Raw genomic sequence first — 27048 nt, forward strand, 5'->3', positions numbered from 1 at the left:
GCTGTGCGGCCCCGCCCGGGCCCGCTCCCCCCCCCGGCGCCGCGCTCCCCCCGCCGCGCTAATATGGTCGCCGGCGATGGACCCTGCCAGGCCAGGTCAGTGCGGGCGGCGCGGCGCCGACGCGGCTGCGCCCCGGGACCGGGCCTCGCCTCCGCTCTCCGCACCGGCGGCGCGGGCCCGAGCGCGGGGCTGCGCGGCTCTTCAGCCGGGCCGGGCCGGGCCGGGCCGCCCCCTCGCCCCCTCCCGCAGGCCGCCAGGCTGCGGCAGCGCTGCTCCGGGCCTGCGGCGGGCCGGGGGCGGTAGCGCGGGGCCCCCCCCCCCCGCCGGCCGCCCATTGTCCGCGGCCACCATCTTGGGGCCCGCGGCGCCCCGCGGTCCTGCTCGCGGGGCCGAGGCCTGGCGGCGGTCCCCGGCTTAGCGGGGCCGTGGTGCCCGTTTGGTGCTCGGCTTTTGCGAGCTGCGTGCGGCGCGTGCCCCGTGGCGGGCGTGCAGCTGCAGCGGGCGGCGAGCCGCGCGAGCGGCAGACAAAGGGCCAGCGGCGGCGGCAGGACCAGCGCTGGGTTCTGGTGCCCCCGGGAGCAGCCCGGTCACGTCACGTCTGAAGCCTTTCTCCCCGCTGCTCGTGATCCAGATTGTAATTCTTTACGCTCTTGCTGTACGCAATCCGCAGGGCTCGGTGGAATGTCAGTGGTGCGATCCCTTCGGTTAGCTAGCGATGGGACAAACCCCAGCCCCTCTGTGAACCCCTGGTCTTCTCCAGAAGGCGTTTTTCTTCTCACTTAACGTCTGTCAGGAGGTTTACTTCTGGCTCTTGCTTGCCTGTCACTAGCCAAACACTTAATGACTTATGTTCTGTAGTATATCTGTCTCTTATCTAGATTGGTAAGGTGCATTTATTCTGTCCTGTAGATGGTAAACTGAGACAATAAAGGTCAAATGTGCATTTAGGCCTCTGACTATGCTGATGACTTGCTTGACCTGTACATACCTAGTAATATTAAAATTCATGTTAGTCACACATCTCCAACATTAGGTGTCCCAATCCGCTTGGAAGCTTTTCCATTCGTGATTTACTTACCGTCCTAGAGGAACAATATTTTTTGGTAAAACTGGAAATAAAAATCTGGCCTTCTGTCAGTTATCAAGCCTTCCATTCTTTCCTATCTGCAACTTTTTTTTTTTTTTTCCAGGAAGCCCTTACCAGCTTGTAATTGAAGCATTAACAAACTATCCACAAAAGAGGTTCTACAATGTCTCGAAGCTTGGAGGCACCAAGTATGGTAATGATAACTTTTAACAGTTGGCAATTAGGACAGTACCAGTAGTAAACATGCACCACTTACTGCTGTAAAACGTTAGGAGATGCAATTGTGAGTTTGTGGGCTCTTAATAGGTATATTTGAAAGCTTATAATTTTCTACTTTATTATTGCGTTGTGAAGCTGATTAATAGGTCAGGGCAGGGGGGATAATATTTCATGCAGCTTTTTTTCATCAGGGGAGAAAGTGCAGCAGGTATCACCAGAGTCTTACTCTAATACTACAGATCCAAATAATCTATCTTTTGTTAAAAATGAAGTAGCCAAGAACTGGAGTGTAGTGCTTCCAAAAAACTTTTTTTTTTTTTAACTACAATTTTGTCCCGTTTGTTGGTATGCTAATTTCACCTTAACAGCATCTTCAGATAGTGGATAACTTTGTTTACTGGAACGTAGCTTTTATCACAGCTGCTGCGGAAGGATGAGTTGTGGTGGTGTGCAAACAAATGCTTAATCTCAGCATGTCATTAGTATGCTATGTGTCTCTAAGTGATATGTGCCAAGAAGGTTTTTATTGGGCGTCTGTCTGGTTGCTTCCTAAAAAATAGAAAGTATTTGTGTGTGTGATGGGAGGAGGGATAGAACTGCAGATGGGGAGAGCTATAGATCACTGTTAGCTGGAATAGGTTTTAATCTTGCAGATAATCAAAGCATACTTTCATTATTTTCTTAGTTTTCATGTTAAACTCATAAAATACTTATACAAGGTATATATTATTAGAGTTATTTGGGATTTTTTCAGTTTTGCTTCTTTTAAGGCTGTGTTTCTTAACTAAAATATTGCCAGTGGATATTTCACTTTAAACCCGTGTTTGACAGCAGTAATTACTTGCTTGTCCTTAAAAGGAAAGAGAGGGGAGCTTTTTCCAGGACAACAATGGCTGCTGCAAATTTTGTGCAACAGCTTTGTGCTCTTGCAAATGTCTACTAATGTAATGCTGCAGTTAATCTTTCAGATAAGCACGTGAGAAGGAGGTAGAATGCTTCTGTTCATGGCTTTGTCTGAGAAGCAGCAGTAGGGTGGTAGCAACAAAGCCAGTCAGTTCTGCTCTAGTTTTTCTGAAGGTCCTTGTGGCTGGAGTGAGAGTTTAAACAGAAGATACTGCTTTCTGTCTGGATGAGTGAGTAAAGCTTGGAACAGCAGTGGAAGTAGGTGGAGAAATTCAGAGAAGTCATGTAAACAGAATAGGATAAGAAGGCCTTTCTCTTCCAGTGGAGACTCATGTGCAGAAGTTGGAGGCTTCATATTAACTGCATATTAAACGGATTTAAGTGCAGTGTGGGACAGCACTAATAAGAAATCCATTATCTGGAATTGTTCATTGCATTTGTTGCTAGAACATTAATTTTGGCTGTTGCTTGTTTGTCCTCTGCCTTAGGGCATCTGACTATAGTCTGACAATAAGTTAATCAGATTTCTAATGTAAATGTTAATTTAATTATTTGCCAATTTGATAAGAACAATCCAATTTTTCTAGTGTTGAAAACGTTAATCAGTTATGGGTAAAATGGTAGCTAGAAAGACCTCAGAATGATGTAGGACAGAAGGGACATCTGGAGATCTAGGTCCATGTCCCTGCTGGCACTAGGGCTAACTGGGAGAGCCTTTCTCACTTGAGCTCCACCAGTCTGTGAGGATGGAGATTCCACTGCGTCTCTTGACCCTGTGCTTCACCATCCTCCCTGTCACATCATCTTCGCTGTACCCTATCACAGTATCCATTCCTGTGCCTTCTAACTTTTTTGTGTTTTCACTGGACGCGTCTCCGAGTAAGACTTTGCGTTCTCTGCAGTTCCTGTTAGGCTGTAGAAGATTATAGTTGGTTTGCTTTGCTTTCTTCTCTCAGAATGAGCAAACCAGGTCTCTTACCTGCTCCTGTGTGACAGGAGCTGCAGCCCCATAACAGCCCTAGGAGGTTCTTCTCTGGTTATGCTTTGGTTTGTTGAGATTTGCCACCTCCTCAGAGGTCCAAAGCTACACACACTATTGCAGATAGGACCTTACTGCTGTCTAGCGGGGAGAAGTAATCCCTCTGTGGCTGCTGGCTGCTACCTGGCCCAATGTGCTCTTATTGCTGCAAGGGTGCCCTGCTTATTGTTTGTAATCCAGGAAAAAGCAAAGCAGGTTGGTTCTGGTTATTTGGCTTTTAAGTGAAGTGGTGGCATTACAGCTGCTTCAGAATAGGCTTGGTGACACTTCTGTATTATTTTGATTGACTCGTCTAATTAGACAACAGTAGATACCTGAGGAAGATGCATGATGAGAACAGTCAGCAAATCCTGTATTGATAGCTTGTGGGTGAACTTCTGGACTAGGCTGAGACCACCAGATCTTAACTCTTTTGGCTAAAGCCTAAACGTAACTGTTTAACCCTCTTCTTCCAACTATTTAATATTTCTCACTGTTACCAAGTCATTTGTTTCCTTGAATTATACTGAGAAGAATGGTATCTGGAGGAAAATGTGAATTCATCTTTTTTTTGTTGTTTGCAGGGAATAGTGACATGCTTTTTTTCTCCTTCTGCTTTTTTCATTCTTATTTCCAGTTCCCTGAACTTCACCATGCCAGAAAGCTGTTTGTTTCAATACCTTAATCCAGATCAGAAACGAAGTAACTGAAGTTGTATTTAGTGAAATGTTATCCCTACTGTTTTATGAAATATGTTTATTTTTATGGCACGTGTCAGAATGGTTTCTGTTCTTCATATCACTTTTTATCAAAGACAAAGAAAATGAAGTGACATTAGTTGCTTTTGGCTTGATATCTCAAGTAATGATGAAATTTACAGTTCAGAGATAGTTTTGGCATATTCTCATTGCTGTTGCCTGTCACCCATTCTGTTCGGTAATCCCGGCTCTAGATGCCTTATATGCATCTCCTGCTGGCACAGCATACCTCTTAAGTGTCACTGACTTAACACAGTGCAGTCAAGACATTGGTATCTTCTGTTCAAATTCCGTATGATAATTCCTCTTCTGCAACGTACGCACTCTGCAGCTCGCCATTCCACATTTTATAATGAAGATCAAACCCAAAAGCAACTGGACAGTTGGGTTCCTGTAGCTCTCATCCTTCTAATCCCTAGCAAACTGGACCTCTTTAGAAATGTGAAATTGTAACTTAGCAAAACATAGAAGCTTGAGGCTGTTGCACTAACTAAGTCACTTTGCCTACCCTAGATGTTCTGCCTTACTCTATTCGAGTGTTGTTTGAATCCAGTATCCGTAACTGTGATGGCTTCTTAGTGAAAGAAACAGATGCTATGAACATTTTAGACTGGAAGACAAAACAGAATAATGTTGAAGTGCCCTTCTGTCCTGCCAGAGTTGTTCTTCAAGATTTTACGTAAGTGGAATGTGTGCTTACATGTGTGCATGAAATACTGTGAAATATCTGTGCAAACTCACTGAGGAGTAGGTGTACTTCAGCTTGAAAATAGAAGTAGCAGCTAGCCTTTTGATACTGAAATAGCTCTTTCTAAATAGCTCATGCACTGCTGCTGCTGTTCAGCAGATATAACATAATTGCATGTGATGGAAGAATAGGAGTCGTTCGTATGCTACCCTGGTTTTAGCGCAGGTTGGTGAGGACGAAGCTGTTGGCCTACAGGGAACACTTTACAGGATAAGTGCCAAAACACAGATGGAAGTGACAGCATTTTGACTGTAGCCAGATGGCTGACAGTTCATTGAAATATATAGTTTGTGCTTGAGACAACTGGAGATAACTATTGCTTGCTCCGCAAGAATATGTAACCCAGTTCAAAGCATGAATAATAGATATTTAGTAAGTCTTTTAATGTATTAACTTTCTGTGATTTGAGTATGGCCTAGCTGAAAGGACAGTCCTTCAGCAACTTGCAAATATTAAATGCAGGATGTCTTGGTGAATCATTGTCTAAGTGTTTATGAAGAAGTGAGGGAATTAAAAAAAAAAAAAAAAAGAATTGTGATAGTAATAATAAAAAGTAACTTCTGTTTAGCAAGCGAAATTAAGAAGAATGACGTAATAGTGTGTTCTCCCTTCAGTTTTGTACTTCAGCTATTCTTACCTATGTAATAACAAGGGTATCAGCTTCTATAAAATGCTGAGCTTCAGAAATGACTGGCTCTGTAAGAACCGTAATACATGCTAAAGTATTAAAATGTATAGCATGAGCATTGTTTGCAATACAAGATTTTATAAGGTAGTAAGCATCTGAAAATGATGTACATAACACTTCAGAAGCATAGCAGGACAAAAGAGCAAATACAATTATTTTCTTTAAGGTGTTTCTGTACTTCTTGGTATGTTACCTTAAAGCATGCTGTTTGGTGTTGTGAATTAGTACCAATTCCATTAAATTATAAAAATATTTGGACTTCTTTAAAACTTAGAGAATGGAAAAACAGGGTTATACTGTCTGAAACAGAACTCAGATAGTTAGATATAGACTTAGAAAGAAGCTTCTGTATTTTAGAGCATTAATGTCTGATGTTACTGTACTACTTTGCTTTTTCTTCTCTTAGTGGAATTCCAGCAATGGTGGATTTTGCTGCCATGAGGGAAGCGGTGAGAAATGCTGGAGGAGATCCTGTGAAAGTCAATCCTGCTTGCCCAACTGATCTCACTGTTGACCATTCTCTGCAGATTGATTTCAGCAAATGGTAATACCTTATTTTTTTTGAGGAAATACACACTCCTATCTGATACTGAACTGTGGGTTCACTCTGGTCTTTGTATTGTCCCATCCCATTAAATCACTTGTCGTGTCTGGATCCCTGGAAGTAGACTTGATGGTACCTAAAAGAGGATCAGATAAAAGTAGAAAAAAATAATACTTTAGAAGGGGAGAGAGAATGGTTCTAAGGGGTTATAGATGGAGCTGACAGAATACAAATTCTGGGCAGGAGATTGCTGAAGTAAACTGGGTCTGTCATGGTTTCGAGAAGATAATGTCTCGAGAATGAGGTAGAGTGTTTGTCATTTTTGCTTTTCCCTGTTCTTACTGATAAAACTTTTTGGAAGTTTAGTGTAATAGTAAGTCCCTTGTCACAGCTCTGGAGAAATGGCTTTGCAGTCAGATGTATTGAAGGACTGTAATTTCAGCTCGTAAGTTACAACTGTGACTTTATATAGGCTTTGATTTTGCTACAGATGAAGAACGGTTGTATAGATTTGGGGGAAGAGTGTACTTGGAGTCTGGAAAAGTATTAGGACTAGAACACTGTCAGCCTGGTTTTATTCTGACACACACTGATGTGATGAAAACAGCCTGGGGCTGCCTTGTGCTAGAAACATAATGCTGCAGAAAAGGAAAACTTGAATTTTATTCAGTGTATGCTGAAGTTCCCTTCTAATGCAGCTCCCCTCCACCCCTGTTCCCCCTTCATCATGGAGCTTTCCCAAAGGTGTGCAGAACCGTGAATTGCTTGTTCTTTGCTCCAGGCTTTTTCCCCTGAATTTTTAGAATTCACAAACCGGGTATGGATATGAGTCATAATTCTGTAGACCTTCCAAGTATGTACAGGATTTCAATTTGGTTAATATCTTAGGAGAGTGGAAAGCATGTTGCATATGCAGTTTCAGTCCTGTGGTCTGTCTAGTGTCTGAAGAGACAGTGGACTCAATTACATTTGGGCTAGCCTGAAATTATCAGCAACACCAAGTATTGACAAGAGGTCTCAGCGTGCTGCTTTGTAATGATAAATCGGGTTTCTGTAGTTTCACTTCTGGAAAGCTCGCAGGAACTCAGCAGCTGCTGACCTGTGATAAGAAACCCTTCCCTGCAGGATGGTTTGTGCTGCTTTTTACAGCTTCTATCTCCTGCTGATCAGAGGCTCATGGACTAAGTTGGGATTTAGACAAGGTATCCTCTAAGGCCATGCAGTATTCTGCAGTTAGATAACTACCTATCTTTCTGTGTTAAAGCTGCAGAAAGCAGTGGCTTTACAAGTCAATGATTTAGTAAATAATAATATGTAAGAAGTCATCCATCTTTCACAACTGGTTTCTTGACTCTCATGGAGAAACTGAATATCCAACAAATAGTGGGTAGTGTGCCATATGGACTTTATTTTTAAAAAAGCACAACTTTTGTCTTCTGACAGAGTTGATTTGAGCATAAAATGTATCTGAGCTTTTGAGAATTTGTATCAAAAGCTTAATTAAATAGTAAGTTACATTTCTTTACTTGAAAAGGCTTTGTCATCTTCCTTAATGGATTGTATGAAACATGTATAGTACTACTGTAGAATAAGAAACATGCCTTAGAATAAGAAACATGCCAGTCCTCTGCTTGCATGAGGCACTCCCCACCCATTCCAAGTGTAATGCCCTAAGTTTAGCCTTTGCAACATGTTCTTTTTTTAAACATGATCTTTCATGAACGAATTGATGGAGTTACTTGTCTGGTGTTAATCTTTAAGGAAATTCATTGCAGTTCACTTAACTAGTATAGTGGGGTAATAACTAAGTGAGCTTAAGTGGTTAGGAACCAAACAAACCTAATGTTTAAATGATTCTGCTATTTTATATTACAGTGCAATACAGAATACTCCAAATCCTGGAGGTGGTGAGTCACAGAAGCCGACGGCAAAGCTTTCTCCACTTAAAATACAGCCTCGGAAGTTACCTTGCAGGGGTCAGACTGGCTGCAAGGGGCCGTGTAGTGCTGGAGATTCGAGTCGCAACTCAGGACAGTTTTCTGCGCAGATTGAAAACACGCCAATCCTCTGTCCTTTTCACCTTCAGCCGGTGCCTGAGTATGAAAACTTCCTATTTTAATTACTTGCATCTTTCTGTGTTAAGTACTGCCTGGGACAGTTTAGAGAGACACATTTTTCTAAACATACTTCTGTACTTCTAGTCACACATTCTGTAGACTGGTTTCAGCATCTAGAAGGTCTGATGTAGCAGGTTTCAATTAGTCTAAGTTAGTCTAATTAGTCTAAATTTTTGAGAAGGATTTTAGTAAACAGTGCAGATGGCCGTTTGTGTGACTGATGACTGTCATCTTAAATGACATTGTGAGACTTACTTCCTTTCCTTACAAGGACAACAAAGCACAGGAGCAATCCTGTGTAAGTTAGAAAGTAAATGGCAATGAAACATTGTTTCATGGCTCAAAGTAAATTTTCATTTCCCTATGGGAGCTTTGCAGGAGTTTCTGGCTCTCAGCCTACACATTACTTCCCTCTCTGTAGTCTCGCAGTCTTTCTGTCACTGAGTTGAAAGTCAGCGTGCATCCTGCCTTTATGTAATGGCACAGAGGAACCTCATCTGTTTGTCTTTTTCAGATTTTCAATATTAACAGATCATTGTGTACTGTTCCATCTATGACAATTACATATAATCATCCTTCTTTCAGCTGCTACCTCGTTTCTCTGATAGACTATTCAGATGTCTGTCTCTTTGTGCCTGACAGGTGTAGAATTTAAAAGCTGGTTGTCTTTGTTATTTTATAGATATGCAAATGTCCCTGCTCAGTGCAGGTGCAGTAATACAGAATTAGTGATGTTTTCAGCAATATTGATGTTTCTGGCAGGAAACCAGCAGTAGCATTTGTTAAGCTGAAGGTTGAATGATGACTGTCCCTCAGGGCTTTGCAAGACAATATACCTGCTAACCTTCTGACACTGCAAAGAAGAAAGGAGGAAGGGTCATGATGTAAAATCAGCCTCTGGAGAACTGAGGATTTTTTTCCTTCCTGGTGTAAAACAAGTGAATTCCTTCCTTGTCCACCTTCTCAAAGCAGAGGTTATTGCTCTTAAGTTGTGGGTTATTCCATAATGAATAACAGTTTCTTCATTAATATAACTTATAAAAGATAGTTCATGTTAAGAGACTGTACTAATGAGAAATTGTGAATAAAAAGTAGTGCCATAGAGGAAAAATGTACGGATATGGAGGATAGTTACAATGTCTTAATGTTCTACCCAGTTCCTAAAAGGCTAGTACTGAACATGGAGGGCGTTTTCCACATGAACTAGTGAACACCTTGATTCTTTACGATAGTTGAAATTTGAGGTGTGCAACTCAGCAGAACATTAATTAGAGGAAGAAGATTCCTTACACTGTAGTACATGATGGGAACAGATCTTATTTTTTGAGATTAAATACTTGAGGCAAACTATACCTAAAAATAAATCTGTTCTTGGCACAGATTAAATCAGTTATTTTTGACTGTTTTCAGAATGTTTGCTGTAAGGAAGGAATTACCTTTGTTTTAATAAACCACTTCATATTTTGCTGCAGGCTTAAACGAGTCTTTTATCAAACAAGCAAAAATAACTTGTTCTTTTGTACTTTGAAATTATGATAGTGCTTGTAAACTTACTATCTGCCTAGGCCTGAGACAGTATTGAAGAATCAAGAGATGGAATTCGGCAGAAATAGAGAGAGACTTCAATTTTTTAAGGTATGTCTGTGAACTTGCGGGCTTTGCATGTTGTGTGTTTTGGTTGTTTTAAGATCTTGCTCTGTTCTCTGCTGGTGTTCAGGTTTAGATGATAAAAGAAATGTAGTAATTTGGAAATGTCAGATGCTAATTAAATCTAAATTTAATATGTGAACAGAAAATTAGCTAATAACAGGTTTATGGCTTGAAATTTAAAATTGTTTAAAATTGTTAGACTGCAGAGTTTCTAAATGTAGGTGTCACTTAAAGGGGATAAAATATTTCTAATTCTGATTTGAAAAAGTTCACTATTTGATTGGTCTTGCAAATGTGAAGGTAATGGACAAAGTGGATATTTATGAAGCATTAGTCTTTTTAATGTGTTTTAATGAGCTCTGTGCTGTAGATCTCAATGAGCTTTTGAATAAAAGGTTGGTTTATCCCTATTCCTGTTGAAAATCTTATTGAAGTTAGAAGTGTTGAAAAGAAACTGGTATTGAGGCATTGCTAGTCTCCAGCTAGGCAGCCGTGCTAGTAGACATTGTGTTTAATACAAGTCTTCTGTGGCATCAGCATCTTTTTAGTCATGGATCTGCAGGATTGGTATTTGATCCTCATCCACTAATGTTGTTTATGAATTCAATGCAGTGATCCAAAAATCTTTTCGTATAAGGAAACTAGGATATTTCTTTCAGAAAAGCTGCAGATTAGCTTGAATATTATTGAAAAGGGGAAACTGCCAAGCTGAATTTTGTTACAAGTCTCCATGGCAGTTTCTTTTATATCTAGCATGCTGAGTATATGTGTATCAAGACAGTTTTCTAAATTGCCTGTTCAGTATTATACAGAGATGTAAAACCTGAACTGCAATCTGCTATAAATATTAATGGTTAGGTTCTGTTGTCCAAATATTAGTCTTAGCTGTGCTTGAAAATTAGTTGCATGAACTGGAAGTTAAGACTTTAGCCCAAAGCCCTGCTTTGGGAAGGTAAGTATGAATTATTGATGCAGCCTTTAACAGGAATTGAATGAATCGATTCAATTGCTAATCATTAAGAATGTGTAGAATCCAGGGGGCTCAAGTAACTCATTGACAAATGAGCAAAAGTCACTTAGATAAACAGCAAGTACTGTTATATTGCATATTAGCTTTGTCATTTTAGTTGTGTTCTAGTGAGAGTTGAATAAGCCTTTGGAAAAAAAAAATCTTATTTCTCATTTTGTAAAAATCACAGTGGAGTTCAAAGGTTTTCAAGAATATTTCCATAATTCCACCGGAGACTGGAATGGCGCACCAAGTTAACTTGGAGTATCTGTCAAGAATTGTTTTTGAAGTTAAAGATTTCCTGTATCCAGATAGTGTGGTTGGCACAGATTCTCATACGACCATGGTAAATGGCTTGGGTATCTTGGGCTGGGGTAAGTATGCGAAGAGTAACTTGATAGCACTTTGAAAGGCGTACTGAGCTGTTTCCTACTGAATATTTCTGTCTCAAGCATAACAAACTGTCTTGAATTATTCTTCAAAATGTTTTTTGTTTAATAGTAATCTCGGCTAGTATATCATCAAGAAACTACTTGAATTTTAAAAGAAAATAGCAAAAGAACTGTTGGTGTTGAAGTGCTTTTTGGACATGCAGTAAAAAATCTAGAGAAAGGTTTCCTTCCTCATGGGAAATAAATTTAGATGCGGAGTATTTTCTATTAGGTTGTGAAGTCCAGCAACTTCAGCAGTAGTCTTGCTCAATGTCTTTCATGTACAAATATTTAATGGAAAATATCTGCATTTCTTGCTGTAGCCTTTAGGCTTAACAGGAAGAGCTTTATTAGATTTTTAGAACTTAAAAATATTTAGTCTGTTACTTAAACTGATGAAAACCAACATAATATTCACCTTCCAGGTGTTGGGGGGATTGAAACAGAAGCAGTGATGCTGGGGATGCCAGTTACTCTAACTCTGCCGGAGGTGGTTGGGTGCGAACTGACAGGCACAGCCAGCCCACTTGCTACATCCATAGATATTGTTCTGAGCATTACAAAGGTAAGAGTTCAATGCCTTCTCAAACCAAGTAAAATATGTTGTGAGCTCCACCATGGGAGAGGTTTAGAAGTAAATTAAATGCTGGGGGTAGTTCTGGTATACCTTTAAACATTCCAGAGTGTTTTTCCTCTGTAGTGGTTTATTTATAAGTCCTTAAAAAAAAAGTCTGTACAGGATAGAGGAACACAGAGAAGCCTTAATTCCCTTTTTTCTTCTGTTTACAGCATGTAGGCTTCTTCTCTAGCTCAAACTTCTTCTGGATACCTTTCTTCTTCTAAAATCCTGCTAGACACAAGGCCAATCTATAGCCATAGTCTGGTATGACTGAAGAATGTATTTTCTGAAGCCTGGGTTTTGCCATCTATCCAGATTTAGTAGATGAAAAGCTAGTGTCAAAGTATTTAAGAACTTTGATTGCTTTGAAAATATATTCTGGCATAATGCTTTGAGAAGCATCTGTATGTTCTTGACTAGGAAATCTGAAGAACTCTGCTGCGAATGGAGGTGTGTGTAATCACGTCAAGTTCCAGTCTAGACTTGAGAACTCAGTGTCTTAATGGGGTTTGGAGTATTTTTATTTTTTTTGCATATGTGAAACTTTGTTTTGTTTCAGACATTCATGACTTCCTAATTGCGTGCTGTTGCAAGAGGTATTGCTTACATTATCTCTTGAGATAACAAATGTTGTTGTGTGTTCTTTTAAACAGCATCTTAGGCAAGCTGATGTTGCCGGAAAATTTGTTGAGTTCTTTGGGAGTGGCGTTTCCCAGCTGTCTGTAGCAGACCGAACCACAATAGCAAATATGTGTCCTGAATATGGTGCTATTCTGAGCTTTTTCCCTGTTGATAATGTGACATTGAAGCACTTAAAGCATACAGGTAAAGATGAAATTTAAGGTACTGGTTCACAGTAATAGAGTTTCAGATGTGTTAATGCACTTGCAGAAAACTCAATACTTAGAACCCTGCAGAAGATCACTGTTTGTCTTGGATTTAACATAAAAAATCCTGCCATACAATTACGATCTGTGTTGTGGGATATACTAAGCTAAAACTTCTATCCTGTAGAATCTCATGGCCTATCTTGTCTCCATGTATTCCCCATATTTAAGTGAGGCTGTAACTTTTGCACATAGAACGCTGGGCCATGGAAAACTGACTTGTTGTTGAGGTTTGCATCCAGTCTGGTTCGTTTGTCTGATAGCTAATTTATTAATATTGTGTTGTTTTTGCTGAACTGTTCTTTTAACTTTCAGAATCCTTGTTTTTGAAAGCATGTGTAAACTTTAAAGTGTAAGAAAATTCTCATATTTTCAAGAATATATGGAATATAGAATGGCTTGGGTCGGAAGGGACATCTATATATGGAATTAATCCCTTAACCACCTGTAGAATCCTTACGAAATCAACATCTAAAATACTTCTTATGAAGTGAAACAGCAAAAAACCCACAACATGTTTCTGACTTTCACAGTGATTTTTTTTTCCTTTGAAAAGCATTATTTCAATGACATTTTAAGCTAAGGTAGAAGGGTGTCTATTCCTTATCAACCTAGAGCAAATGCAGAAAGCCACAGGGTAACAAACAGCAAAAGCTCATTAACATTAGTAAGCCTCTCTGAAACTGAAGTCTGTCGTTTTTAAGTACTAGTTAAAATATTTTTAATACCAAATATGCTTTGTCTGGTCAGCACAGAGCAAACAAAACAGGTTTTCTAACCATGGCCAGTAATATGTCATATTATCAACTAAACACATGATCTGTCTTAAATCTCAGTAGGGCAAGAAATTCATGAACTTAAGGGAAAAATCTGTAAGTTTAGAGCTACAATTGCTAGTGTCGAGACAGCTTATTTTGTTCTTTGATCTAAGAGGGAAAGTTAAATGAATTTGAAAACAAATAAAGAACAAACAAAATGTGTTTTAATTGATATGTCATTCTTGATAGCTCCTAGATGGTGTGATACAGAAGTGGTGTGCCTTGGAAAAAGGACTACTTTGGATGTTCAGGGATAATTTTTGATTGAAACAGTCTCAATTTCTGAGAGCTGTGTTTTGTTTTTATTTATTTGACTTTCTCATGTTTGTATTTACTAAGGTTTTGACAAGGCCAAGCTTGAAGTCATGGAAGCATATCTTAAAGCTGTGAAGTTATTTAGAAATTATGAGAGTTCTTCCAGAGAACCTGAGTATTCCCAGGTATGCTTGAAATGACTTGTTTTCTGTACGTTTGTTTCTAATAACAAGTAACAGCTGCTGATTTAAGTGTCTCCTGCTGTAACTTGTATTGCTTTAATGAAGTTGTGTTTAACTCTCAATTCTAAACAGGGCATGTTTGCAAAATTTGGGTGGGTGGGAGAAAGGGGAAATAATGTTCATTTCAACGAAGAGGTATGTATTTTAATTCCTATTGCTCCCAAGTGATTGTGCAACTCTTAGGGATGGTAGAAAGTTAGGGGATAATGTTTAAAGCAGTTTGAAGAAGAACCTTTTAAGGTTTGGCTAGACAACATGTTTTTACCCCAAAAGGTTGGACCAGATGATCTCAGAGGTCCCTTCTAACCTGGACTATGATTTTGTGATTGATAGCCTTGTACAATGAACCATCTTGAAAATGGAAGGCTAGAGTTTTAATGTCTCGGAACACTGGTATTTTAAACAAAACATGTCCTGGGTGTTTCAAAGGAGTGTATTAAATAATGTGGAGCTGGCATTGATTAATGCATGCTTCTTTTCTTTCTTTTTCAGATAGTGCAAATTAGTTTAAGTTCTATAATTCCGTATGTCAGTGGCCCCAAGAGATCCCAAGATAGAGTGGCTGTTAATAACATGAAAAGTGATTTCCAAGCCTGCTTAAATGAAAAGGTTTGTACAACTGATGTACTCTTTGAAAGGTACTATAATCCACACAAGTAAATGTTGTTTACTCCTTGTACACCTGCTGAGCCCTAGTTATTACTATGTGAACAGATGATCTAAAGATATTACTTTCTTGCTTGACAAACGTCCCTAGGGTAGTAGCTGGTAAATCGTAGGCATGCTCATCACGAACATAATATTCAAAAGTCCTTATTCTCACAATTTAGACTGTACAGAGGGAAGCTTTAGTAATGAGTAGTGTAAGCCTGGGAAGTGTTTTATTTTCCATTTTTTTTAAAGAGCTTCATTTTACTTAATTTCCTAAACAGAGTTACAAGAGGAAAAAGTCCATCTTGTGTTAAAGGAGATGCAGAAAGACTTTCAAGATTTGAAGCTACCTAGTGGTCTAGGTTTTTAAATTCTGTTTCATCTACTTGCATGGAATTCTTTGCTTGCAGCGTAATTTGACTTCAGAGGAAGTTATTTCACTCTTAAGCTGGTGTTTTTGGTTTGCAGTAAGCATAGGCATCTAAGAATGTAGATAATACAGACATGCATGGTCATTTTTAATGTTGGTCATTAAAGTTAAGGGCTAGCAACAATATTTGATCAGAAACATTTCCACTTAGAAGTTCCGTCAAAATTCTTTGGCTTTAGCATTTCTGGCTTGTAATGAGGTATATAAAATGGAATGATCAGTTGTGGTGGGGAAAGAAATCAGAACAGGTTATGGATGACTGTGCTGAAGAGCTGGAGGAGCTAGTTTGCATTTAGTTATCCTTTTCAAATTAGTCTTGGGTATGCCTCTAATTCAGAAACAAGCATTATATAAAATGAGATAGACTCTTAAGGAACTGTTCTTTTGTGTGTAGCAAGAAATACGTGGCATCAACCATCCTTTGACTGGCATTTGTTCACAGTTGTTGCAAAGTTAATGTAACTACAAAGAAAGGATGAGACTTATATGTATGGCAAGTGAGGTGTGTGAACTGATGACTTCCAAAATCTGCGTAAGGGTTCCTAATGGGACAGCTGAGTATTAGTCTAAAATGGGTGTTCACTTGGTCAGGCTGTAATGTCATACTTAATGTAGTATAATATTTGCTAACATATTTTTGTTATCTAGACTGGTGTTAAAGGGTTTCAGATTGCAGTTGAGAAACAGAATGACATTGTACCTGTTCAGTATGAAGGAAATGAATACAAGCTATCTCATGGCTGCATTGTCATTGCTGCAGTAATCAGCTGTACCAATAATTGCAATCCGTCTGTCATGCTTGCTGCAGGTATGTTGTCTGGTAGCAACCTGATCTTAATGTTGTGCCCATGTTTACACAGCCTTTACCTTCACTTTTGTAGGTTCTCTGTAATGACTGGAAGGCTTCAAGTGGTACACTTCTAGCCTTAAACTTGTATGTTCAAGAGGTTAGGTAATGTGAGATTTTCTTCAATAATATGATCTCAAAATTTGTCATAAAGTAGTTGTAATAATAGTAATTCAAAAATATTTCTATTTGGTAGCATTTCAACAGGTAAGCAGGTTTAGGGCTACCTTCAGGTGGATGCACATCTTGACACAAGTTGATGCAGAAGGTGGGCTTTGTCATAGATGATAATAGCTTGAACTGCATGGTTAACAGCAGAGTCTGGAAAGTAAATCCAGTTTGCTGAAGAATTGCTCTGTGCCTTAACAGTTAGGTACTACGTGCTATGTCTTTATAAGATGCATGTAATTTTCCTGGAACGGTTAACTCTTCTCAGACCTTGCTTTGTTTCCTTTAAGATCCCTTGTGGCTAAGGCAAGTTTCACTTTGAAGCTGTGTGACCTTTATCAGTGGAGGAGTGTTGTACTGATGGCCAGCTAGAACATGGGAAATATTTTTGTTATAGAAGAGAAAATGGGCATCTACAGGGCAGGAATGAGAGCTAAAACTTGAATGATATTGTTACGAATGAAGTAACTTTATTCAGACAAGTAGTTACGTTAATAAATTGAAGGTCCCCATGGCCTTTTTTATGCTTGGTTTAAATAAGCTAGCATCGTGTAAATGTTATTTTAAGGGGTATACAAAACATAAGCTGTCTTTTTTTTTTTTTTTTTTTTGTCTTGTAGGACTTCTGGCCAAAAAAGCTGTTGAAGCTGGCCTAGTGGTAAAGCCCTATATAAGAACAAGTTTATCACCAGGCAGTGGAATGGTTACACATTACCTCAGTTCAAGTGGAGTATTACCATACCTCAGTAAGCTTGGGTACGTTTTGATTCCTGTTCCATTTGTTATTTCAGAAAAATAGTTCACGTGGGTTTTTGTACAGGTTGATAACCATGCTTGCTATTCACTTTGGGATGGCTAATTCTTAAGCTTGCTAGTCTGTCATTTTAGCTACGTGTTTATTTACAGTTGTTTCACTCAATTTTATTCCCACCTTAGAATTTATTGTGTGTAAATTTTTACCGTAGCTGAGCTCTGAGTTTCAGTAACAAGCTACATATGTGTAAGTATCTTTCTCAGGATGCACTAGTTCTTGTATTTTGAAAATGGAAGCTGGATGTAAATTCTTCAGGGCAGTTAATATTCAGCCTGAATTGGCCTTTTCATGCTTTCATGGGGTGTTTAGCATGCTTTTGGTTACTTAGTAGAAATAATAGTTAGATTAGGTTCATAGTTCTCTAATAGTGCCCCGCTGTGCTCTGTGAGGAACATTACTGCCTTTGCTTTGCCAGTACTTAAGGAACTGAAACCTTTTGAGGTATTTTATTTGATTAACCTTGATTGGTTACAAAAATTTTCTTGCTTGCATCAATGAGATGCGATGTCTGCCATTAAATTCCTAAAATGCCTAATTAATAAAGGGGAAGAAAAATCCTCTTAGTGACAACTAATAAAAAAGGCTTTTTGCTAACAAACTGCTCTTAATGATTTAATGTGCTACTTGATTTTTTTTTTATTGTAGGTTTGAGGTTGTCGGTTATGGGTGTTCAACCTGTGTTGGAAACACTGCTCCCCTTCCAGAAGCCATCAGGAATGCAATAAAACAGGTAGAGGTCTAAGGCTTGTTGAATACAGAAACATACTCGTTACAGTGTTGAATGACAAAGAAATACAGAAATCTGCAAAAGGAACTTTGTTCTTGGTTTGGACTTAATATTCTCAAGCCTCTGCATTTCAGAGGGAGACCATTGATTGCTATGTGAAATAAATGTAACATAGTCTTCATAGCATACAGATACAAACTGTAAGATAAGTACATAGGACCTAATCTTAGGAAGGATGTAATGTGCAAGGAGTTTAAGGAGTTATGTCCTGGATTGATTTGAACCAGCGGTGTCCAAATAGCTGCAGCACTTTTCTCCGGTGAAATAGAAGGAAGAGGTAACAAATTAGGCAGGAGTTCACTGAAGTGACTAGAAGACACATTAGAGTTGAGAGAAATCCTTTTGATGGTAGGAGGAAGAGGAGGGGTAGCACTGGAGAACAAAGTGCCTTTGTGTTGAAGAATTAGGGTATCTTTTTGAAGTGGAATGCTAAAAGCACATCTTAGTCATCAAAAAAAATAACACAAGCTGTTGTAGTGCTATGAAGTCCTGAAAAAATTACATCTGGATCTGACTTTCAGGGTGATATAATTGCCTGTGGAGTGCTGTCTGGAACAAAGAACTTTGAAGGACGTCTCTGCGACTGTGTCCGTGCCAACTACCTTGCTTCTCCACCGCTAGTAGTTGCTTATGCTATTGCAGGCACTGTTAGAATAGACTTTGAGACTGAGCCTTTGGGTAAGTATTTCCATATGTCTCATATTTCTATTTCTAATGCATACCTAGAAGAAGTTTCTTCTTGTGCATTTCAGCATACTACAACAGGATATTTGAAGAGAATGCACAGTTACATTTGACGTTGCTAGCAGCTAAAACAAAACATCCACTTAACTGTTTCTTAAATTCTTAAGATTCTTAAATTCTTCGTGTCTGGTATCTTCTCTGAAGAGCTGAGTGTGTGTATGTATATGAATATAATGTGTATTAATAATCTAAGTATTTTGCTTCAAAATTGTTTTTCTGTTTAAAACCTTCCTCAGGCACTGGCTTTAATGGCAAAAGTATCTACCTACGAGATATTTGGCCCACCCGAAAAGAGCTACACACAGTGGAGGAAGAGTGTGTGATATCATCTATGTTTAAGGAATTGAAAGAAAAAATGGAGGTAAGAATGGTCTTTTGTTCTAAGTAACTTAGAGTGCATTTCATTATAGTCTTATATTCCAGTTGAATGTGATTGGATTGTCAGTTATTTCCATTATGCTAAAGGAGGATTTGACTGATATGGTTACCTATATACTACAAGTTACCTTATTGATATTATGTCATATAACTTAAAAAAAAAAAAAAATCACCAAAAGGTGTTTGCTTTCAGAATGTAAAAAGACTGTAAACAAATTCCTGTTCATTTTGCTTACTTTTATGTAGAAGGGAAACAAACGATGGAATTCACTGGAAGCGCCTGAGTCAGCTTTGTTTCCCTGGGATTTGAAATCTACTTATATCAGATGCCCTTCCTTTTTTGATAAACTTGTAAGTACATTGGATCTACCTACCAGACTGTATGCATTAGATTTAAGTAAGGGAATAGCTGTTCCAGTAAAGCTTTGGTGTGTAAGTATCAAATTTGATCATCGCTAATACTTGTCTTCTAAATGTTGTTTGTATATTTGGAATGAGGGGAGCCTGTGTATTCTCTTCATATATTGCAGATGCCTGTTATGTCTGAAAGGCTCTTAGAAGAAAAATGGGTGTTATCTATCTTGTTCAATTCCTCCTCATCACATCTCCTCCCTTCTCTTTTAGGCCAAAGAACCAGTTTCACCACAAGCAATTGAAAATGCCCATGTCTTGCTATATTTGGGAGATTCTGTGACTACAGATCACATATCCCCTGCTGGAAGCATTGCAAGGAGTAGTGCTGCTGCTAAGTATCTGACCAACAAAGGGTATGTTTTTTTCATATTAAACAGCTCTGATTATATCAGAGGATTGCTTTACAAGTCAAATAACTGATCATCATCGTTGCTTGTCAATATAAATACCTGTCTGCATCAAGTGGAGATTGTACATGGTTAAGGAAAATAGTAATTGCTATTGGGATTTATAAGTAATTACTGATCTTGTGGTCCTGTCTAACATTACATCAAACAACTGAGACCTACTGCAAGAGCTCATTGTTGTAACTGTTAAGGTAACATCTGCTGCCAAATACAGGCCGCCAAAGAAAAAATGACTTAATTTACAAAGTGTGATCTTATGTTAACGTGAGGTTAGTGACTGCTACTGTTACCATCCTCAAGAAGAGTCGGATAGATGTGCAGAACAGATCAGAAGTTCCAGAAGCATGTGTTATTTGAGAAAGTGAAGCCTGGTCTTACAAATGTAAATTTGGTGCTTTAGCTTATTTCTGCATCAGACAGCATCTTGCAGTGGTAGTGGTGGGTGCCTTTCATCTCTTCTGAAATTCTCTAGAGACCATATAATGAGATGCTGATCTCTTCCATGTCACAACTCCACTGAGTATTTTTTGCAAAGATGTATTATGATTAGTATCAGTGGAGCATGACAAAATAATAGCCTGTGGTGTGGACTCTGTTTTTAACTTGTATTCGGTCTGAATGAGTAGTATTAAAAGAGAATTAATGGATGTTTGCTCCTAAGATGGTGGTTTGATTTAAGAGTAAAGCTGTCATTCTGGTGCAATATTTATTGATAAACATGCTGTTGGTGGTGAGAGGATAAGTAACCATGCTTCATGTAAGATAACTCCTGTTTTAAATACCATACTGCTCATAACACTTGATAATGAAGTTACGGAAAATGCATTTAAAATTTCAGCTTTCATCTAGCAATGATTTACATGTTCATTATATTATTATAATAAACATTATAATAAAATTAAAAAATTAATTGCATTTGTCAGATAAATAGTTCTTTACTTCTTGTGCTGATAACTTAATGTTTTTGAGATGCCGTGATACTTAAAATCATAATATTGTTCTAAATAAGGTAATCTTTGAAACAACTGATTCCCTTTTAAATGTTTTTATTGTAGACTCACACCTCGTGAATTCAACTCTTATGGAGCTCGAAGAGGTAATGATGCTGTGATGACAAGAGGTACCTTTGCAAATATCAAGCTTCTGAATAAGTTCATAGGAAAACCGGCTCCTAAAACAATTCATTTTCCATCTGGACAAACGGTAAAAATATTTGTTTTTATAGCTACTTTAAAAATGTGATAAAATTTAGAACTCACTCAAATTATTTCATTTCATTCCACAGCTAGATGTGTTTGAAGCAGCAGAGTTGTACCAGAAAGAAGGCATTCCTGTAATTATTTTAGCAGGAAAGAAGTATGGACTGGGCAGCTCAAGAGACTGGGCGGCAAAAGGACCTTTTCTACTGGTACTGCTAGCTGTTTTTCAACAGCTGTGGTTTTTGGTGTTTTTTTGGTACCTTAAAAAAAATAGCTTCGGGTATAAATCTGTTTAGAAACTGTCTTCAACCTCAAATATAATACCACATTTTGTTTGTAAAAATGTAAGTAATTTCTTTGCTAGAACCTTTGTAGAAGAACCTTCGTGGAAGAGTGACTGGTCAGAGGAGTAAATCTGAATTTCATAAACATGTAACTTACAAATGTGTAACTTAGCATCCTAGACTCCGGACATTGAGGTAGCTTAGGTATTTACCTAGTGTTGGGCTCTGTTTCGTTTCTATAGGGATTTTAGCATCTAGCTGTTGTAGACTAATTCCTTGTAATATTCATAATATATTTTGAGTTAGACAGTAATTCTTGCACAAGTCTGGAGTAATAGAAGCAACTACATTGCATGTGGGACTTTCTCCCTGATAACTACAGCATTGTCACTTCATTCTAAAACTGTTTCATACTGTATGGACCTGCTTCAGCTTATTTGCTTTTGTCTAGCTATAAAGCTAAAAGATGTTACCTACTTACAGGACTCATACAAAGCACTCTTTTCTTCACCTTGTATTTTTTACATAAATTATTTGAAGCTTGTTTCTGTATTTAACTGTAACTCACTACTGTACTGAAGTACTAAATTTTGTGTATTTTTGCAGGGTGTTAAAGCTGTGCTAGCTGAAAGCTACGAGAAGGTCCATAAAAGCCAATTGATTGGAATAGGCATAGCTCCACTTCAGTTTCTTCCTGGGGAAAATCCAAATACTTTGGGTCTCACTGGCAGAGAGCAGTTTTCTATATTGTTCCCTCCAGAGCTGTCGCCTGGAATGACTTTGGATATTAAGGTATCTCTGCAGTATTTTTCTTAATTTCTTACTGAACGTGCTCATGATTAACTCCTTTCTGTGCTTTCAGTCCTGATGATTGGAAGCAGGAAAGAGTATTTGATCTTCTTTGAAAGTAAACTGATAGTCTGGCCTAAAGTTTGTCCTGGTTATTAAAGTTTACCAAAGTACATATAAACATATTAGGTAATAAGCCTTCCTTCTATGCACTCCTTATGCAGCCTGAAATCCTTGATTTTTAACTTTTTAGCATTGCTTTCCCCCTTTATGGGCACTCTGTTAGGGTAGAATTGAGTCTTAGCTCATTCAGGTTCTTTGAAAGACAAGAGTGAAACTATTTGAGGGAGGATTCAGCTTTCCATCCTGTGTAAAGGATCTTTATGGTAAATATAATCTGCCATTTTAAGGAAATGGCTTTTTGTTGTTACCAGTAGTGTAGTTACAATACGTAGCATGCCCCCAACTGGATCGAAGCTGGTAGAGTCATTCTATTCCCAGAAATCTCTGTTCTGCAGTGACAGATAATCAAATTGAATTTGCTTGTGTTAGACAAAACTTGGGGTTAGAATACTAACTGAGAATAAGCAAGGGGAGGTGAAAGGAAAACTCTTGATTGTGGTCTCTTTGCTTTTATTTTGAAGACAAGCACTGGAAAAGTGTTCAGCGTGATTGCCTTGTTTGAAAACGACGTGGAGATAACTTTATACAAATATGGTGGAAGTCTAAACTTTGTGGCTCAAAGATTCTTATAGTAACTACTGACTCTATGGGTACCTTGCATTAACTGGTAATCCTGAAAATGCCTTGTGTGAACCCAGGAATCTGTACTGTGGAACTGCAAACAGTCCTAGTGTGCTCAAAGTTACTTCGTCCATGGATGTAAAAGATTGTGAATCATTGTAACTGCAAGAAGATCCTTCCTGATTTTAAATAATATTCTAATGGTGCTATTAAACATTGCTAAAATCAACATGTGTGTTGTGGCAGAGAGCTGTAAGTATGGAGGGGATGTTTTATGAGACCATTTTGTAAATAAACTACACGAAATCTGAAACTGATTGTGCTGAAGATTATTATGTAAGATTTTCTGCAGTTGTTTCCACTTAGTTTTTGCACCTGTAAATCTGTGTACTGCTGTTTGTTGGTTTAAGGGTAGCAGATGGTATGAAATGTTAAAGGCCAGACATGTTTTTTGGCATCAAAGTCTTAGAACAGATCTTCAGTTTTTAATTATCTGCTCTTTAAATTATGGGCTGAGCAAAAAGCAGTCCACAAGGCCCACGGTGTCCTGTATGATAGATCATGATTTACCTTATGGCATTATATCCCATATGGATTTAAAACTGCTCACGCCATGAAGTACTGTGCGCTAGAAGTGTGAAGTTTTCATGGGCAACATCTCTGCATTTAAGAAAATGCCCACGATGTATTTTGTTCATGCTGATCAAATATAGCACCCTGGCCTTTTGGTAAGCTGCAATTTGTCATGTCTACCTTAAGGTGTGCAGTTAGTCCTTTATGCCATCAGGTTTTTACTGTAATGTTTGATATCATTAGCCAAAGTACTTCCCTTTAGAATTTTAACCTTTAAAAAAGTTTATTATGATTGTTTAAATTCCTCTGCTTTAAACGCAGTGTATGTCTAATAAATTCTGCTTGTCAAATGTTAACTAGCTGAGATAGCCATACTGCCTTTTACTGCTTTCTAATATGCTGTTAGTTTGCAGCTCTTCTGAACACGTATCAGATTCCCCGGCTGAAGATCTCTGGATACCGAACAAATTTGGCTCTTAGCCACTGCAACTCCAATAAATGTAATTATCAGTGTATTGGTGATAAAAAAAAAAAAAAATAATAATAAAAAATCCACTGTTGCATATTTAATATTAATGAAAGATGCACAGTTTCTGCATAAGTGCTTTTGTTTTATCACTGCGATAATCATTGATTTTTCTAATCAGTGCAAGTGAGTCTTTACTGATAGCTTCAAGATAGCTATTTCTGTGCTCCTATATCTTGAACAGCTTCATAGTACCACTTACTGTTATGCAGAGATTAACTTCTTTTGAAGGGCAAAGCTGCAATAACTTGCCTATAACTTGTCAAGATTTTGCTTTTAGATTTTTGCTCTTGATAAACGTTGTCTAAAATGTCAAAACTTGTAAGAGGAGTACATTAGCTTTACTACATGTGCTTTATTTAAATTTATAACCAGACGCTAAGCCAGTTGACTTGCAGAATAAGATGCTATTTAAGGATTTGAATGGTGTATGTTTGACATGCCTAAAAATATAAAGTAAAAAACTGACAATTATATCAATACAGTATAATTTCTGGACAGTTCAAATGCTACGTTCCATTTCTTTGGCATAATTCTGATATATCTTCTTATTTTACTGGTCAAAATTCCTTAAGGGTTGAAATTCTGTATGTTTCACTAATTTGGCTGTTTTAGTTGAAATTAAAAAAACAACCAACATTCCAGTGACTCATACCATTGAGTAATAAATCAATGAATTCTTGAATACTGTATTCAACTGAATGCTGAATGAGTGTTCTGCGGTACGCTTTTGGCTAATTTTATCAAGAGTTAAGATCTTATTCCTTGTATAACAGCGTAATAACTTCTTTTTCAGCTCAAGGATATATTCTTAATTGAAGAAAATGCATGTTCATTATTGAGGAGCAAGTAAGACTTTAGAGCTGTCACATAATGATGCCTCATGCAGATGATAAATGAAAATACAGCTACCAGGCTGTTTAAAAAATTTTTCTGTGACTGCTTATGCTTGAGTGGGATCCAGCCTCCCACCCTCTCTAGTGCAGTAACACTTGTTGCTTCAGACGGAGATAGTGATCCAAGCCATTTCAAGGTAAACCAATATTGTGAAGTTAAGTGCAATTTCAAGGGCTGTGACTTATCCACAAGTTATTGTCACCAATAATAGTAGTCATCTCTTAAAAGAAACGTGATGGCTTCATTATCACAGCAACTACTTGAAATCTGCTGCACTCCTATGCCTTAACATCAATGAAAGACAGCTCAAAGCAGAGATGCTGTTAACCTTGAGGCTCATGCTGATAGCGTCTTGGTCTCTCGTGCAGAATGACTCCTACCCTTAAGATCTGTACATATGAAGTGTAGCAGGTGCCGAGAGGAACAGCGCTGCTTGTGTAGCCATCTCCTGCTTCTCATGTGGTAGTGAACTGCCAATGAAGGACCCTTGTGTGATTATCCATGGCAATGTGCCTGTCCCCTCTCCCAATGTGCAGCAGTGAACATTATAAAGTCCAGGTCAATAACTCAGCAGTGAAGGAGGGACATTTGACTTTGAACATAGTGCTAGGAACCTGTGAGCAACAGTGAAGTTTGCCTTCTGGCAGTGGCAGTATACAACACAGTCTGAGGATTGCTGTGATCACACAAAAAAGCATTGTTCAATCAGACTTTATAGCATCTTAAAACATAGGAGGAAGTGCTCCTTTTTGAGGAATTGACTGCGTTAGATGTATTTAACCTGGAATTCTGTCTCCAGTTTGATTTGGAGAAGAATCCATTACAGTTTTTCTAAACATTTACTCTGTGCCCTTCCCCCCCCCCCCCTCCAAATGACAAAACTTTGGGATAGTGTTGATGTTTATACACTTTACACCAAAGTTTAAGGACATGAAATTATGTATATTGATAATATTTAAGCAACTGCAAATCTGTCTGCTGTTTAAAGCCAACAAAGCAGTCGTAAGTTTTAAGTTCAGTAAGTATTGTATAGCTGTATCTTATAAAAGTTCAGTTGATGACAATTGTGCATAAAATGTTACTGATGCTGTAAATTATTTTTAATAAAGAAAATTGTATCACAGTTCTTGTAGTTACCATCTATTTTTAATAGATCATGTGGAATAAAGTTAAAATGACAGGAAGTCTGAAAGTGTAGGGTGAATAAGGAAAAGGGTATCATTATGCATCAGTGTAGTTTTCTCTTAAGGAGTGTCTCGTGTGGTTTCCAAAGCATGCTTAATCAGTTTAGAAAGAGGCTTTCTCTGTCAGCTGAGCTCCAGATATCCCTGTGGATATTAAATCAAATGACTTCTGAATAATCTGCTTATTTTTCTTAAGGAAAACATCTACTTCAATTTAGAATGTAGATCAACCCATGTATTAAAGCATACTGCTGACTAAGGTTACATTTATGGCATGCAGAGCTTAGACATGTGACAAGTTTTTTCCAGAGTTGACTTGGGGCTATCTAACATTAGCGAGTCTTCAAAGACTTGCATTCAGAAGAGGCAATTAAACTGGCATCCAGTGCAGATGGTCAATTAAAATTTTATTTTTCTTACAGATAATGGTAGGAGAGGCTGAAGTACAGCTTTAGCCCTGGGGGTTGCCTTATGAATGCAGCATGCTTTCCACCGGAGTACCAGGCAGGCAAGAAGCATGCGTAACTGTCTTAAATGTTGGCCCTGCTGTCTGGAAACTAAGGCAGGACTAACTGTAAAATGCGTTGTAGTTATTGTTTACAGAGAGAGCGAGTACCTTCTGATTTTTCAGTAACCTGATATGCACCTTAGTCACACGCATAGCAAGAATGCTTTCCTGTTATCTCTGTTTCCCTTCAGTGAGCTAAACCTTCTGTCTCAGAAATTGAGAGACTCTTCAGTCTTTTCTAGAGCACCTCTATTCTTGAAAAGCTCATTTGTGATTTCATGGGGCTGGGAGGAAAGGGGAAGGAAAATGAGGTGGGTTTAAAGAAGGGGTTGGTCAATCCCTTTGTGTAGAAATATTTGCTCTAAAATGGGGTGGGGGGAAAAAAGAAAGGACCTTGTCTTTGTTACTTGGAAGAAGTTTCTGTCATCTGAATTCCCAACTGCATTAAAATATTCTCAATTTTATTTAACGTTATTCATAACACTGAACTACTGAGACAGGCTTTTTAAATTGATCTACTTAAAAACATTAGGATGTTGGCCTTTCTAAAACCAGTTTTTCCTCAGATTCCCCATGCTGTGATTGTTGAACCTCAACTGTTGTGGATTACTCCATTTTTGTCATGAGGGATTTCAGAAGAGGATTCTATACTGAAGACGTGTATGTGTGTGGGAAGTGAGCTTTGTCAGCAGCAACAAAGTCTTAAAATTC

General features: G+C 38.3%; 1 protein-coding gene across 2 annotated transcripts; it reads left to right on the top strand.

The window, feature by feature from the left end:
* Window positions 1–25767, top strand: IREB2 (iron responsive element binding protein 2). 2 transcript variants are annotated; one of them, XM_035553806.2, is made up of 22 exons: window positions 1–95; window positions 1191–1280; window positions 4499–4664; window positions 5828–5965; window positions 7841–8062; window positions 9648–9717; window positions 10932–11115; window positions 11598–11737; window positions 12445–12616; window positions 13836–13936; window positions 14486–14602; window positions 15723–15882; window positions 16710–16845; window positions 17549–17633; window positions 18212–18368; window positions 18671–18795; window positions 19059–19163; window positions 19437–19579; window positions 20689–20836; window positions 20919–21041; window positions 21723–21908; window positions 22550–25767. In XM_035553806.2, the coding sequence occupies exons 1-22, from the start codon at window positions 77–79 to the stop codon at window positions 22658–22660; spliced, it is 2898 nt and encodes a 965-aa protein (XP_035409699.1). In that variant the 5' UTR covers window positions 1–76; the 3' UTR covers window positions 22661–25767. The 2 variants fall into 2 exon arrangements, with proteins under 2 accessions (XP_035409699.1, XP_050568876.1); XM_050712919.1 differs by lacking the exon at window positions 1191–1280 and having other exon boundaries at window positions 41–95; window positions 22550–25726.
* Window positions 25768–27048: the final 1281 nt, after the last annotated feature.

The sequence above is a fragment of the Cygnus atratus genome, chromosome 11 (genome assembly GCF_013377495.2).
Source record: "Cygnus atratus isolate AKBS03 ecotype Queensland, Australia chromosome 11, CAtr_DNAZoo_HiC_assembly, whole genome shotgun sequence".
Lineage (NCBI taxonomy): Eukaryota > Metazoa > Chordata > Aves > Anseriformes > Anatidae > Cygnus > Cygnus atratus.

Coding starts and splice junctions, on each gene's coding strand:
- IREB2 (XM_035553806.2), top strand. Junction 4,665..5,827: donor GTTGTTCTTCAAGATTTTAC/GTAAGTGGAATG, acceptor TTCTTCTCTTAG/TGGAATTCCAGCAATGGTGG. Junction 19,580..20,688: donor AAGTATCTGACCAACAAAGG/GTATGTTTTTTT, acceptor TTTTTATTGTAG/ACTCACACCTCGTGAATTCA.